This window comes from Orbicella faveolata, unplaced genomic scaffold (assembly GCF_042242905.1).
Source record: "Orbicella faveolata isolate gen_17 unplaced genomic scaffold, um_ofav_v1 contig_4, whole genome shotgun sequence".
Classification (NCBI taxonomy): Eukaryota; Metazoa; Cnidaria; class Anthozoa; order Scleractinia; family Merulinidae; genus Orbicella; species Orbicella faveolata.
The window spans coordinates 1823123-1838908 of record NW_028301569.1 but is presented as its reverse complement, the minus strand read 5'-3'; the positions used below and the strand labels follow the sequence as shown (position 1 = coordinate 1838908).

General features: G+C 40.2%; 2 protein-coding genes and 1 pseudogene across 2 annotated transcripts in view; 1 reads left to right on the top strand and 2 right to left on the bottom strand.

The window, feature by feature from the left end:
* Window positions 1-2032: 2032 nt before the first annotated feature.
* LOC149100891 (uncharacterized) lies at window positions 2033-2826 on the bottom strand (annotated as a pseudogene).
* A 3712-nt stretch (window positions 2827-6538) lies between these two features.
* The window catches only part of LOC110052202 (protein polybromo-1-like), a 218513-nt gene continuing 209265 nt past the window's right edge, over window positions 6539-15786 (bottom strand). The window contains exons 43-51 of the mRNA XM_020758318.2: window positions 12607-12729; window positions 12437-12514; window positions 12160-12304; window positions 11769-11826; window positions 11033-11125; window positions 10293-10540; window positions 10037-10144; window positions 9444-9709; window positions 6539-7940 (exon numbers count right to left, since the gene is read on the bottom strand). Coding sequence (XP_020613977.2) covers window positions 7650-7940; window positions 9444-9709; window positions 10037-10144; window positions 10293-10540; window positions 11033-11125; window positions 11769-11826; window positions 12160-12304; window positions 12437-12514; window positions 12607-12729 — 1410 coding nt within the window. The 3' untranslated portion in view covers window positions 6539-7649. The remainder of the gene's footprint in view (window positions 7941-9443; window positions 9710-10036; window positions 10145-10292; window positions 10541-11032; window positions 11126-11768; window positions 11827-12159; window positions 12305-12436; window positions 12515-12606; window positions 12730-15786) is intronic.
* On the top strand, window positions 13877-14371 carry LOC149100890 (uncharacterized). Its single transcript, XM_089276475.1, has one exon. It carries the CDS (start codon window positions 13877-13879, stop codon window positions 14369-14371), a length of 495 nt encoding a protein of 164 aa, XP_089132601.1.

The following is a 15786-nucleotide window of genomic DNA, read 5'->3' as shown; positions in this document are numbered from 1 at the left end:
TACCGATGCGATCTATAGTGTCATTCTGTGGGTCCCCTACGTATCAACTGTCTAAGTACTTGGCGACCATACTGCAACCCCTTACCGACAAATCAAGACGCAAACTACAATCTACGGAGAACTTTATTGACGCTATTAAGACAGTACAGATACCTGACGACTACAAACTTGTGTCTTTTGATGTGAAATCACTGTTCACCAGTATTCCACTTCAATTGGCATTACAGTGTACCGAGACCGCTATACAACAATCTACTGTTAAACTAACGTTACTGACAGAAGACATCATGGACTTACTGAACCTTACAGTGGTAAACACTACAAACAGTTGCATGGAACAGCAATGGGGTCGCCTGTTTCTGTTGTTGTCGCAGAAATTGTGATGTAACACGTGGAGGAACGCGCCCCTGCAACTTGCCGACAAACGATACCGCTTTGGTTACGCTACGTTGACGACACCTTTACCGCCGTTCACACAGACGAAATCGACGATTTTCACGACCACCTAAACGAACAGAACGCCAACATCCAGTTTACTAAAGAGATCGAAGAAAATGGAAAACTTCCTTTTCTAGACTGTTTGGTAAGCCGCGACAACAACGAACTACGAACGACAGTGTACAGAAAACCGACGCATACCGACAGATTACTTGACGAATCATCCTACAACCTGACTTCACACAAAGCCACGACTATAAAGACTTTGACGAGACGAGCGCAACTAGTTTGTGACACACCGGACAGCTTACGCGACGAAAACAGATACCTTGAACGTGTTTTTCACAAAAACAACTACAACGCTGATTTTACTAGACGAAACATTTACCGACCTACTGAAGCTGACGCTACGAACAGGAACCCTACATCTGTTATTAAAGTGACTATACCTTACATTAAGGGCACTTCTGAGACCATCTCACGGATCCTACAGCCCTACAACATTCGTGTAGCCCACAAACCTACAACTACGTTACGACACTTACTGACCAACGTGAAAGACAGAGACGAACCTAACGACAGACAGGGAGCAGTTTACAAGATCAAATGCTCCGACTGCCAGGCTTCCTACATTGGTGAGACTGGCAGAAACCTTAACACGAGACTGACTGAACACAAACTAGCCACGAGAAATGGTGATGCCAACAATCACATTGCTGTACATCATCAACTGACAAACCACAACATTGACTAGGACTCTGCTCAGTGCTTAACCTACAGTGCAAACTATTTTCAACGACTGACTCTGGAAAGCTGGTACACTAACCTAGAACAAACGCCTCTTAACAGATGTCAACAACTACCGGCGCCTTACAAACGACTTATCCATGACAGAAACGAAACCGACAAACCGACTTCTAACAGACCGACTTAACAATACATGGACCAAAAACCGACCTATTTGACTAACAATAGACGGATCGAAACCCACCTATGACTGATGACAAACTTTACACGAGTCTTCCATCGACTGACAAACACCATTCACTTGACTCTGAAGATGACTTCCGCTCAGGTTGTCGAAACATCAGTCACCAACAACAGTTCTTTTCAGAACTACACTCACCCGGTTGTTGGTGACTGATGTTTCGACAACCTGAGCGGAAGTCATCTTCAGAGTCAAGTGAATGGTGTTTGTCAGTCGATGATGTTGTAAGTCTGGTCCGTTGAACGTGATTGGTCAGTATAGCCATGATGGTATTGGCTGGAAGACTCGTGTAAAGTTTGTCATCAGTCATAGGTGGGTTTCGATCCGTCTATTGTTAGTCAAATAGGTCGGTTTTTGGTCCACGTATTGTTAAGTCGGTCTGTTAGAAGTCGGTTTGTCGGTTTCGTTTCTGTCATGGATAAGTCGTTTGTAAGGCGCCGGTAGTTGTTGACATCTGTTAAGAGGCGTTTGTTCTAGGTTAGTGTACCAGCTTTCCAGAGTCAGTCGTTGAAAATAGTTTGCACTGTAGGTTAAGCACTCGTAGTTCGTAGTTCGTTGTTGTCGCGGCTTACCAAGCAGTCTAGAAAAGGAAGTTTTCCATTTTCTTCGATCTCTTTAGTAAACTGGATGTTGGCGTTCTGTTCGTTTAGGTGGTCGTGAAAATCGTCGATTTCGTCTGTGTGAACGGCGGTAAAGGTGTCGTCAACGTAGCGTAACCAAAGCGGTATCGTTTGTCGGCAAGTTGCAGGGGCGCATTCCTCCACGTGTTGCATCACAATTTCTGCGACAACAACAGAAACAGGCGACCCCATTGCTGTTCCATGCAACTGTTTGTAGTGTTTGCCGTTGTACTGAAAGTAAGTCGATGTAAGGCAAAGGTTCAGTAAGTCCATGATGTCTTCTGTCGGTAACGGTAGTTTAACAGTAGATTGTTGTATAGCGGTCTCGGTACACTGTAATGCCAATTGAAGTGGAATACTGGTGAACAGTGATTTCACATCAAAAGACACAAGTTTGTAGTCGTCAGGTATCTGTACTGTCTTAATAGCGTCAATAAAGTTCTCCGTAGATTGTAGTTTGCGTCTTGATTTGTCGGTAAGGGGTTGCAGTATGGTCGCCAAGTACTTAGACAGTTGATACGTAGGGGACCCACAGAATGACACTATAGATCGCATCGGTATACCAGGATTGTGCAGTTTCGGTGGTCCGTAAAGTTTCGGCGGTTGAGGTACTGAGCACCTCAGTCGATAGTCGGGTTGAGTGTCAAAAGCGTCAGTCTTTTTAAGCGTAAGTATTTTGCTGTTAAGTTTACGTTGAAGTAAGTTTGTTTGTCGTTAACAAGTGCGTCCATTTTGTCAAAGTAGTCAGTCTTGTCCATAACAACAGTGACACGTCCTTTGTCGGCCGGTAGTATGACAATGTTGTTGTCGTTTTTCAGTCGTTTCAGTGCTTGTTGTTCGTCTTTTGTCAAGTTATTGTCAGGTATAGAGGCTGATTGTACCGTGGAAACAATGAGTCGCGGAGTTTGGTCATAAATAGGTTAAGAGTTTTGTGAAGTGGGCTGCACTGACCCCCACCCAATTTTTCTGGGATGTACTAAACACATTTTCCTAGCAGTTACTACAATCTTGCTTTAGTAAATCAAAATAGTACTTGCTGCCAGGTAGTTTATAAAAGTATAACCCTTCCAGAAGCCTTCACAAAGTACATGTAATATCAGCTGCTAACAATTACTTTTTTTGCGGCTGAGTAAAATTTTGTATTAAATTGTACTGAGCTGGCACAGATTTAATATACATTTTGTCACTTTTAGTTCACAAGACTACTCAGCAGCAACTAGTGCCTCTTGTATGACCATTCAGTAACAGCATATTCCGGGGCGAGGTTAGGCAGGTGAGGTTGTATTCGCGCCTGGCGTGTACGCAAAAGCGCCAAAAGTGCAAATTTGTCCCAAGACTTTTGGCCATGATTGTAGAATTCATTATTTCCACGCAAACGATGACTCCTGTGGAATTCAGCGAGGAAGAAATGACATTTCGTAAAAAACACGCCTTCAAAACAGCGTGTTTTTGGATAAATAATTGCCCTGTTCTTCAAACAAACTGATCTGACGAGGAAGACAAAATTTTGTTTATCGTGGCCAAATGAAAATATCCGGCAGATTGCGAAATATTGCCATTTTACTTACTGAGAGAACGATTATATATTATGCCATACTCAAATTTGATTTTGCCGCTCAGCCCGCTGTTTTACCGGATGTGACGTCATTTTTCGTTGGATGATTCAGATAGACAAAAAGTGCCAGGATTGAAATTTGACTGAAGTATTAGTTTTTGTTGCATGAAAATGTTTTGTCTGCTTATGCTTTGTGTAGTTTGAAATTATTCAAACTCAAAACAGAAGGCCAAACAATATAGGCAGAAAACCTCACCACAAGGTTACATTAAAACTCAAATCAAAGTTCTCACTTATCCTGGGTTAGCTCAATCCGGCTTTGAACAACCTGGTCCAGGAACTCCGCTTTTAGGCTTGGCTAAATCTATATATTAAGCTCTTTAAAAATACCTCAGGAAAGAAATTTGAATTACCTTATCTTTTAGTTTTGTTGTCGTTCACACTACATTTCTTTTGTATTCCATGCAGCTTGACCAGAGGGAAAATTTCTTCACAGATGGTATGCAACTCAACCTACATGAACAATCGAGTAAATATATGCCGAAATATTTTAGTGATGGATGGGCAAATTAAGTCCAAGAGACTGTGTAGATCTACTTTTTGTGAGAGAGATGTACTGTTCAGTTGAGTCAAACGTAAACTGGACGCATGGTGGCTGGTTATTTAGAGTTTTTCTTTTGCTTCTAGAAATGAGAGATTTAAACAAATTGAAATCAAAACTTGAAATAATTATGGAGAAGAGAATGCTGGATACTTGTCAACATAAAAAAAAATGTATGTTCTGTAGTCATTGCAAAAATTTATTGGGAGACATCTGCAATCCTTTTCAATATTACTGCATTGCTAGTGAGATTAGCACAAACAATTACCACGATATATAGGAATAAAATGCTGTGATTTTTGTCTCCAAGAAAGAAAATTATTATTTTACTTACAAACACTACAACATGTAGTGTATGTACCCTTATTATTGTATTGCACCAAGCTGGGGGGGCTTCTCCATATAGTTGACTAAAGGTGCACTTTTTCAGGCTGGGGGTATTACAAGACTTACGGTAACGGGTAAGGGATTTCAAACATTGTTTATTTATCCAAGAAATATGATCTAGTGGGGCTACATTAGATTTGTGAAAGGGGTTTCAAGCTGCAAGCTACATGTATATGAAAGGGAAGCCTTTCCTGTCAAAAACATTATGTAAAATGGATAAGGTTTTGGCCTTGGGGCAGAGCCTCCTTGTATAAAACTTTGTCACTCTCCATGGATATCGTTATATGGTAAAAAAAAACTTATAAATTGTGAATAAAAACAGCCCCTTCATTTCAGGTTCAAGAATGAAACAAAACTGTCTGAAATGATTCTTATAATATTGAAGGAAATACTTTTCTATCTATAGATTTCCCATTTACCAGCAAGCTAAAATCAAATTGTCTATGTTTGACATAGCATCTTAACATTCTTAAGTTGATTGTCTCAAATAAAATATGCCAAAATCATGCATTGCATTATAATTTTTGCATAATTGTTATACAGCTGTTTCATGTTAACTGAACTAGCACCACAACCAATTTACCTTGACCCAAAATGAACAGCCGACTCAGTAATATTTTAAAAACACATATCATAACCAACACCAGTGACTAGGTGTCAATTTTGGACTGACTGGTGAATGCGGTGAACTCTCATTCAATGATTCCATTTTGCAACAGACTGTTGTCATTCTTTGACACTACATCATGTACAAGTTAATAGAATAACAATGTTCCAGTTCCAATGAAAATTAATTATTAACAATTTTAAAATTTATAAGCAGTCTGTGTAAACAACCTGTTAATTGATTTTTTAAATTCTTTTCTACTTCAAGCAGTCTGGGTTCAAGCCCTGGCTGGGGACTTTGTATTGTGTTCTTGGGCAAGGCACTTTACTCTCAGTGCCTCTCTCCACTCAGGTGTATAAATGGGTACAGGCAAATTTAATGTTGGGGGGGGGGGGGGGGGGGTAAAACCACAATGGACTAGCATCCCATCCAGGGGGGAGTAGAAATACTCCTAGTCACTTCATGCTGCAGAAACCTGGATAAGTGCCGGTATGACAGGCCACTTAGCTTGTATGCAGACTTTACTTCCACTTCCAAGTTGTTCTTGGCCTCTTTTTCAGAACGAGTGCTTGTGCAAAACGTTCCATATGAAAATGACTTGATTTTCATGAGAATGAACATACAGGTGACATACATTTTCATATGAATAGTTTTGCACAAAGACTTGTTTTGACACAGGCAAGAGTTAACTTGGAATTGGCCTATTCATCCATGAGGTGGCTCATGGGAGCCTTTGATTTAAGGGAGGACACTCTGGAGGTCAGCTACATTTAGCGACCAAATTCTTAGTACAGGTTTAGTTCCTGCTGCTGTGTATCTAGTACATTATATAGTAGGGGGGTCCGGAAGCATGTTCCCCTGGAAAATTTTGAGTTTTCAGAGTCCCAGGAATGCTATGTTAGGTATTCTGGCAGAACTTTTGGACTATTATAGATGCTCTCATTACAATACCTATATTCAAGTGCAAACTGACAAAAGCAGGACAAAAGACTGATGTTGCATCTGTTTTATAAAAGGGAGGTTGTTTGTGGAGGTTGAGCTATATTTTGCAACCAAATGCTTAGTAGAGGCTTAGTTCTTGCTGTAGGGTATCTAACAAAGTAAGGGGGCCTGGGGGCATGCTCCCCTGGGAAATTTCAAAACTTTGAGATCCTCAGGAATGCTATTTTAGGAGTACTAGCAGAACTTTTGCACTACTGTGGAAGTTGTCAATAAGGTAATGTTTTGAGTGCCCCCTAGACATATTTTTCTGCTTGTCCCCTTTTTGAGCTATATGTTTTAGCATGCCCCCCTAAGTCCCACCAGCCCCTCTACCTTATATGAAAAAATGAATGGTCCCACATTCCTCCTTTATAATTATGTTTGTTGCTGAGATACTCTCTTGCAATTGCAATGCATCAATATATGTTACAAATCCCCATGATGACAATAAATTCATCCCAAAGGTAACACTAAGGCCTTTGGCAACAAAACACTCTCTCACCTAAAGATGTTGCTGATTACTGCAACAATTCAAGATGCATAGAAACAACTAGCTTATTAACTGATATATAGTATATTTCACCCCCTTAGCATCATGAACAGTCTTAAGCAGTGCAAAAGATGGAACCCCTACTGACAAATAGGAGTGTAATTGTAAGAGAAAGTAGTGACACACCAATTTTCGAATATGGCAAGACCCAAAGAATATGGTATGTAAACTGTTACCCTTCAAGCAAGGAAAACTAAAACATAACAGGAGACAAGTTACATTTGACTATACCATGCAGGCTTAACCTAACCATAACTACAAGATAGCATGATGGCAGGATTACTTGGTCAGATTATTATTGCAATTAGAAAAAACCTCTTTTGATGAACACTTGACGAGCTTTCCTTTCACTAGAAAACTGTCCAGAGGAATGAGATATTATAGCGAGTCACCTATGACCCAGATGTAATGCAAAAAACCCTTGTAACACAGATCAAATGAAATAAACAGTAGTAGGCAGATGCAAGTGTCACTCGTGTCAAATAAAATAGAATCATTGCCAATTACATTTTCTTTACATTCTCACTGGTGACGGAATGACATAACCTAGCGTCCTTGCACAAAACTAATACATCAACACAATGACAATGTAAAAGAAATATGATAACAAGCGAGATACTAAACTATAACAGGTAAGGTAAAAACCAATGGACATCAAACACTGGCAAAACACTTTGATTTCCAAAATTTCAGACTGTTCTCTGAAAAAAAAAAGGTAACCTGACTTGCTACAAGAATGCTACAATTTTCTTTTAATAATTACCTCTTACATAACCTTTCGCATGTATGTATGAATGTATCAAACAGAAAACTATGCAATGAACTAAAGAAAACTGATCAGTGATTTCTGCTGTCAACCCAAGCTATGCACGTGACAAATAACCTAGTTAGAGAAGAGTACATTAGAAAGCTTTGAACTGATCTAATGTTCAGTCATCCTGGACAGCAATAGAGCATCCCTGAGCATGTGATCTCTTAAATTCCATAATGCATCAACAGCATTTTCATAGTCACCATAGCCACAACCCAGCCACTGGATTGGTAGCTGGGCCAGTTGCTGAGGGGTCATACTAGTTGCATCAGGTTTATGTGCTTGGTTCCAGTTGCTCATATGTGGACTGCCGTCACGAAGTCCTTCAATGTACCTCAGGTAGGCATCGGAGTGATGCAGTCGTTGTGGCTTAGGAGGTGGAGCGAGGAATATGGGTGAAGGCTGCATATGGTATCAGAAAATCATGTAAGAATTTGATGAGCTACAATTGGTGCCAAAAATAGCTGAAACACTTTTAGAAAGTGACAGTTTTCTATATTTAACCTCTTATTATATTTTATTTGCATCTAGTGTTACTTCACTGATACTCCCAGCCCCTTATTTCGATGTTGTGTAGGTGCTGTGGTCTGTGGAGTCTAAAAAATAGAAAAATCAACATTGTTTGGGGGGAAGGGGTAGGGGGGAAATGTTTCCAAGACACTCAAAAATCAAATTTTACTGCCAAGTGTTTGAACACTTTTGTCACTCACTGTAGCTTTAAGACCACAGAACAATAACCATTGTTTATTTGGCTCTGCCATTGACAAAAATCCCACTGATCTCCTAAAAATGGCAAAAGTTCTTCCAACTCAGTGACAGAGAATGAAATTGGATGAGAATGGACTTTTTCCAGGTGGGAATTTTTGATATGTTTTTGTTTTTTAAAAGGCATGGTTATACAAGAGGTTTAAGTAATACTTCTTAAAGCAAAATAAGAAGAAAAAAAGCTACTCAAGCCAAAATTCACGAAGAGTCTCACCGTCTCTGTGAGATGAAAAAAGTATACCTGAAAATTTAGAACAATAAACAAGGGCTTTTTAAGGTCATTCCCCAGTATTGCATTGCGCATCCCTACTGCGCATAATTGCAAGCGTGATTAGTGTGCGCGCATTAAAAAATGGTGGCTTTTCCTTTGCAGCTGGACCTTGCCATAGAGGTAAATCGTCACTTTCTTGAAAACAAGTATGGTGACCATTCATTTTTCTCTGTTGTGTTGAATTGAGTAATAAATTTCTCCATGTAAAATAAATATGCGCAATTCTCAGTGTTAAGCAAGAAACAATCGTCGGAAACATGAGTTTAGCAAGCAATCGTGACTATCATCATCGTGCTATTGTGAGGATTTACATGGTATAAGCAAGGTACTGTTGCTCATAAATGAACATGGGGACCCCTCATTTTTATTTCCAAATTTAAGTTCCTACAATATAAACAGTCAATAGGCAAAGTTTGACAAAAATCTCAGTGCAGGTTCTATTTCAGTGGAATGACCTTAACATTATTGTTCCACGGTCTGAACACAATACAGGCCAGACATCATCAGTATAACACAGCATCTATAATGATGTTTTTGCTTTCAAATAGAGGGCAATTTATGAACAAATTAAGAGAATGAAAGTACGAAAGACAGGAAGCTTGTCCTCTTTGATCATTCTTTTCATATTTTTCAGTCTAATAGTGCAAATGGCATCCTGTAAATATCGAGAAGTTCTTTTCTTCATTCTTTAAGTAATATGATAATCTACTTATTGTATTCACCATAACAAGGTTTAGCTGGATCATGATCATTTGCTGTCATCTCATCATCGGCTCTGAATAACTCATGCTAATACATTCATTATAAACACTTTATGATTCTTCACATTGCTATGACAAGTACATGTACGTGATTTAAGTTTATCTTACTGTTTCCTTGACGGGTGGCACAGGCTGGACATGGACTGGTGGCATGACCTGTTGCTGTTGTTGAGGTGGTGGTGGTGGTGGTTGTTGTTGAGGCTGTTGTTGTTGTTGTTGTTGTTGTTGTTGTACCTGTTGAGGGTAGTGCTGCTGTATGCTGTTGATCTGGTTGATCTGTGGTTGGAAGTTAAACTGTTGTTGCTGTGGTGCAGGGCTGTATTGTTGTTTGACTTGCTGCTGTTGTTGTTGTTGAGGAAAGCCTCCAATTTGACCTGAATAGTTTGCAACAAAAGTCATGTTCAGTGACTGACAATGCCAGTAGTTTTCAAGTGTAAGATTATTATTTTGTTTTATGCCAGATTGCAAGTGATAGTCAATTCTACTACAAGTTTGCTCCGAGAACTATGCTACCATGTAAACATTTTTTAAAACTTGAAACAGGTGAGAATTCTCACTAACAGACAGCAACATTGAGAAGGAGCAGTAATGATTGATTTACCTTCAATAACCAGGAGTACAGTTGAATTGGAAGGTGTATATAACTGTGCTATACAGGTAAGTAAAGAAGGAAGCAATAGATTGCATGTGGCACATGTTACCTGTGGCAGGCACTTGTTGTGTCACTGCTTGTTGTGTCATACCATGTAGCATGCCTTGTGCTGGTGGACTAGTCATGGCACTCACTCCAGTATTACCTTGATAAAGTGCTGCAAACATGGAACATTAATTACTACTGCACAAATTCAAAGTAAGTATCAAATATAAGCCTATGGTAACTTATAGATATAGAAGGTAATCAATTGACCAAAGACCTGGTATCTTAGTAAATGCATAGTTAATGTAGTAAAAACCAACCTTGCTGCATGGCTTGTGGTGTGAGCCGTCCTCCAATATAAGCATTGGTTTGAATCTGATTGGAAGTTTGAATTTGATTGCTTGACTGAGCAAACTGATTTCCCCCAGGGATCATTCCCATCAAGTGAGTTGGTGCTCTATTAGAGCTCATTGAGGGGACATTAACAGTGGGGCCAGTTGTGCGTTGCACAGTTGTGGGCTCTGGACTGGATACAATCAATGCTGCCTGGTGTTTTGGGAAGTAGTTCCTAGAAAGATACAGTAATACCAAACAGCTTTGTCAACTAATTACTCGGTTTATTCACTTGCTTCAAAAAGTCATTTTACTAAAATTAAACAGCTGTTGCTCACCCCACGATTAATAACAAATGGATCCAAAATGGGGTTACATTTTGATGTTACATCACTAATGATATTTTCCCTAGTTAAAGGTAACTACACATCGATGTTAACAAATGAAAACTAAAAGTTGTCACAAACATTTTCAGTTATTAAGTTAAAGCCAAAAAAGTTATGACTGAGGCCATGTAATAGCAAGTACACTGGAGATAATAACAGAACCTCCTTAAGTGATTCACTTTTCATATAGCCCTGAGTTTCAGAAAGGGTGCCAGGAGAAAAAAAGTCACAAGAACAGGTCAAGATGACCATTTCCAATAAGTTTTTTTCAGGGAAACAAAAGTTTGTCTCACTATCTAAATTCAATCTCCTCATTTAACTCACACATGTTCAAGACTCACTTGCTTCTTTGTTGCTGGGTAATTTGTTTTGGTTGCCCTGCTAAATGCACCTCTCTGCAATGTCTGAATAGCTTAGAGCTGGCATTAAATGGCCTGTAGAGAAGAGAAAAGAAAATGAAAAGATAGATATTCGCATGAGTCAGTGGTGGGTAGGTAGGTACATAGGTAGCTGCAACTCTGGACGAAACTGTCGAGAAAGTTTACCAATTTTTCAAATGCATGTAATACTATGGTGGATCAGCTGCAGGCTTATAGAGAGCGTGATGTAATCAGAGCACATCAAACTGGCCCACCTTCCCATCCCACTCAATGCTGATTTGGTCTGAATCATGTTACCCAAACCAACATTGAAAGAGGGGGAGGGGGATAGCCACCACTAGCACCAGTATACCAGCACAATTTTGGTATTTTCTAAAATTGGTCCCAACAAGCCCTGTCCAGGGTTGTATCAAAGCAAAGTCTGTGTCTGGCCACTTGGTCCAGTGCAAGAATGGAACAATTTTGATTAGAGTGGATTTCGAGAATATAGTTATTCTTAACAATTTAGCTGAGCTAAGAAGAAAGATTTCAGCCACTGATAGCAAAGCTTAAAAGATAAGAACAAAGAGTCACAATTGATTATAAACTTTTACCTAATCTGTTACTGAATAGGAAAATTTTGAGAGGGAATTACTGTGGCAACTTGTATTTTCAATTTGTTAAACAGTCGTTAGATTAGGCACATTCGTTTTATCACCTCATTCCTCGGCGCTCCCTGGTACACGTAGTCCACAGGCAATGGAAAAAACCATCCTCTACAAAACACACGTAATGTGAAGAATATTTCAATGTGTCTCCTTTGATACCAGTTATTTATAAGAACCAAATGTTATAAGTTTTAAATAGTAAACCCCCTCCACCAACACAATCTGAACTTTATTGATCTTAATATTCCCACTCTTGCTCTAGATATGTAGATATCTAGCATTGTGTTATGTGCCAGCAGTTGATGAGCAAAACTGGCATTCCACATTTTGGCGATATGCTATTGACTTAAAATGTTGTCCTGTTTCACTCTTCATGAACAGAAAACACTAATTAACATTGTACTCCAGCCCATGCTGTTTACATAATAATACAGAATTCACCTGATTTACGAAGATGGCATGTGCTGTCTAACAAATGTATTTTCAAGTCTTGTAGATCCTCATACTGGTAATCACATCCTCTCCACAAACACTCATAAGCTAGCACTGGGCCAGTAGGTAACACATGACTGCTGTCTGCTGCACCCTGCAGTAACAGTGGTTAGATCAGAAAACAAACATTTTAGGTTAGGGTTAGGGTTAGAAAACAAACATTTTGTACATCAGTTTGTAAACTAATCAGTACAGCAGCTGATTGATGTTTTGATTATACACCTACCTCAGCATCACTTTGGGATAGCTGCATTTGGGCCCTAGCTTCATACTCTGCTTTCTTCTGTGCACTGATGTTACGCCACTAACAGGAAACATGTGCAATACAGATCTGTTAGGATGCTGATTAGTGGTTTCAGTGGCTGTAACAGATTACAGAGTTTAGTTACTAATTACCTCAACTCCGATGATGCGACTTATTTCTCCAAACGCATACTCTGGATGATCCTTTCTGATAGATGCTCTCATCTCATGAGAAAATAAAAGGTACCCTGACTGACCTCTCTGCTTTTTAGGTTTCTGTAAATAGAACAAAAAATAAACTTACAAATAGGGTATAATGTATGGCTAGAGGGAACAGGTTAATAAATGTAGAAGTCAAAGCATGTCAAATTACTCAGATAAAACATTTTCTGTGCTCCCAACGGGAGTTGAACCTACGACCTCTCAGATACCAGCTAGATGTTTTATCCACTGAGCTATGGGAGACTCGTAGTGAGCAAGGTCATAAACTAGGTTCTTACGGGACATATGGCCTGCTAACTACACGGCTCCACAATGTTAAAATGATAACTGTAAATTATAAGAAGTGGAATGTTGACTTGGCAAAAAGTGAATGGATGAAGAAGTGGATGCAACTTGGTCTAAGTAAATGTGCAATATACAGGACCTGAGATAATTTTCTGGACTCTCTCAAGTTTGTAATCTGTATTATTGCTTTTCTTTATCTATACTTCACCAGTTGCATAATTAAGTGTGGTTTTCTGCTGGCTGAGGAATGAAAGAATTAAGTGGAAAACGTTTTTATCACACATGGCTGGGAGTCTGGGTAGGTTTCAGGTCATGTGGCTTCTGTACGGTTCAGTTTTTGTTTTGCCATCTGCCATTGCCGGTATGTTCAGTTCTTTCACTTTTCAGTCTGTTCTCACTGCTTGTTTGCTTTGTTCTCATTTTCTTCCGGTTCTGATGGCAAAGGATAGATCTCATACGAAATCTAGAGCTGCTAAATGGCTTGAACCCTACAACAAGAGACCAATAAATTGTACCACTGATTGAAGTGGTGATGATCATGTATCTGATCGCAGTTCTTGTGGTGGGTCGAGTAGGAGTTCTTCACCTCCCTGCACTTCTTCAGAACTACCGGACTGGGCGAAGGAGCATCTTAAGCAGCAGCAAGCCATTGCTACAAAATTGAAGCGCTTGCAGAGTGAAATAATAGTGATCTTGAAATCTCAGAACACTCAGAAACCCCATGAGGCAGATCCAGAGTTTCACTTCACTGGTAACAAGAAACAATACTATCTAAACAAGAAAGTATTAGAAAAAAATTGACGAAGCGCTGGCGACGAAAGACAGCGAGGACTGTTTTAAAAATCTCACTGAAGGTGAGGATTTGCTTGTGGAAAGGAACAGGCACATCTTACTTGCTGAAAAGTACAGCTGGGATATGGTTGCCTGCTGCACTGCTGATCCACTTGCTAGCGACTCGGATGACCAAAAGAAGATACAGAAGGCCGTTAAGGAAAGCAAACAGTTAAGGGAGGAGAAGAAAAGAGCGGCTTCCTGTAAGGTTCCAAGGGCTAAAGGAGTTATTCCACGTTCTTCGGAAAGGAGGGTTATCCTTGAGTGCATTAATGCAAGTTACATGATGCCATTAGTGGCGGGAAAACAGAGTCAGCCACGTGACGGGCGGTCTGTCTGTTTTTGTTGCTTCAAGCCAGGACACTTTGCCAGGGACTGTCGTGCTGCCAATGTCCAAAATGGAGCAGGAGCTTTTGGGCAGGAAACTATCAACAAACAAGCCAGTGAATTCCTGATGTCCGGAATGGCTAACGATCCCTGTTGTGATGGTTCTGTGAGTGATTCTTTTTATGATATAATTGGACAGGATTCATTTGTTGACGTAAATCATAGTTGTGTTGTTGTCAAAGGTCGATTGTGAGAGAACATTGCCTTCTGTCAGAATATTGGCGCAAGTAATTGGTTACTGAGAGTTATTCGTGAAGGTTATTGTTTTGCTGTTTGTTGAGTTACCTGAGGCAAAGTTTTTTCAGAATTACAGGAGCGTGTTATGTAATGCTGAGTTTGTGTCTGCTGAGATCTCTAAATTGCAGAAGTCGGGTGCATTGGTGGAGGTGAGCTCTACAGACCTTCTGGTGTGCAGTCTATTAGGCATAGCCATGAACAGCTCGGGGAAACTTAGGCTTATTGTAGATTTATGCTATGTCAATCAACATCTGCAATCATGTAAATTCAAGTGCAAGAACATACGTACAGCAGCCGATTTGTTCTAACAAGGTGACTGGTTCCTCAAATTTGACTATACCAGTGGATATCACCATGTGGAAATTTTTCCGGAACATACAAAGTTCCTTGGCTGCTCTTGTATGGCTGATAGTTCCAGTAAGTTTTTTAGTTTACTGTTTTGCCTTTCGGCCTTTCAGTTGGTCCTTTATCTTTACAACATTCCAAAAAGCCCTGATGAGGCACTGGAGAAGGCAGAGAATTTGTTTATTTATTTACCTAGATGATGGTGCAAGGGGAGATTCTAATTTCTGCGAAGCACAGCAGGTATCTGACATGGTGCGACAGGATGTGCAGCATAGCGGTTTTGTGGCCAACGATGCAAAGAGATAATGGGTGCCAGTCCAATCCAAGGAGCTGCTAGGTTATGTCCTGAATTTACATGCTGGAACCTTTCAAGTCCCCCAAAGAACGGTAGATGCTTTTCACCATGTGCTAAGGGATGTTATAGCTCACAAGTTTGCATTGTAGTATCTGCATGCACAGTTGCCTGGTTTACAGGACTCCTGGCTTCCATGAGTTTGGCGCTGGGTCCAGTGGTACGCTTTGGACCAGAAGCTTATACCAGAACATTGGACAAGCAGTTTTGTGGGACACCCCTTTCCAGTTATCTTCAGATGCTCAAGGTGAGATTGTTTTCTGGCGGAGGAACTTTCGTAATACAGGCTATCCGATTTGGTCTCCTAGTCCTGAGCCTGAAGTTTTGACTTACTCACATGCTAGTGATTCTGGTTGGGGCAGATTTGCTGTTCAGGTTGGGGGAAAAGCGGCAGTAGGAAGTTAGTCAGTCAATGGGAGTAACAAGAGCTCCACCTTCCCGGAACTGCGGGCAACTGGTCTAGTTTTGAAGTCTTTTGCTCCCCTGCTAAGAGGCAAGGAGGTTCTACACAGAACCGACAAAAAGAACACAGATCATTCTGTCAATAGGCAGCCGCAAATCCAACCTTCACAATGAGGGAGTTAATATCTATAGGCTGTGCAGGGAGTTTAACATTCGTCTAACTGCGGAATGGATCAGCAGGGAGTTGAATGGGGTTGCTGACGAGCTGTCGC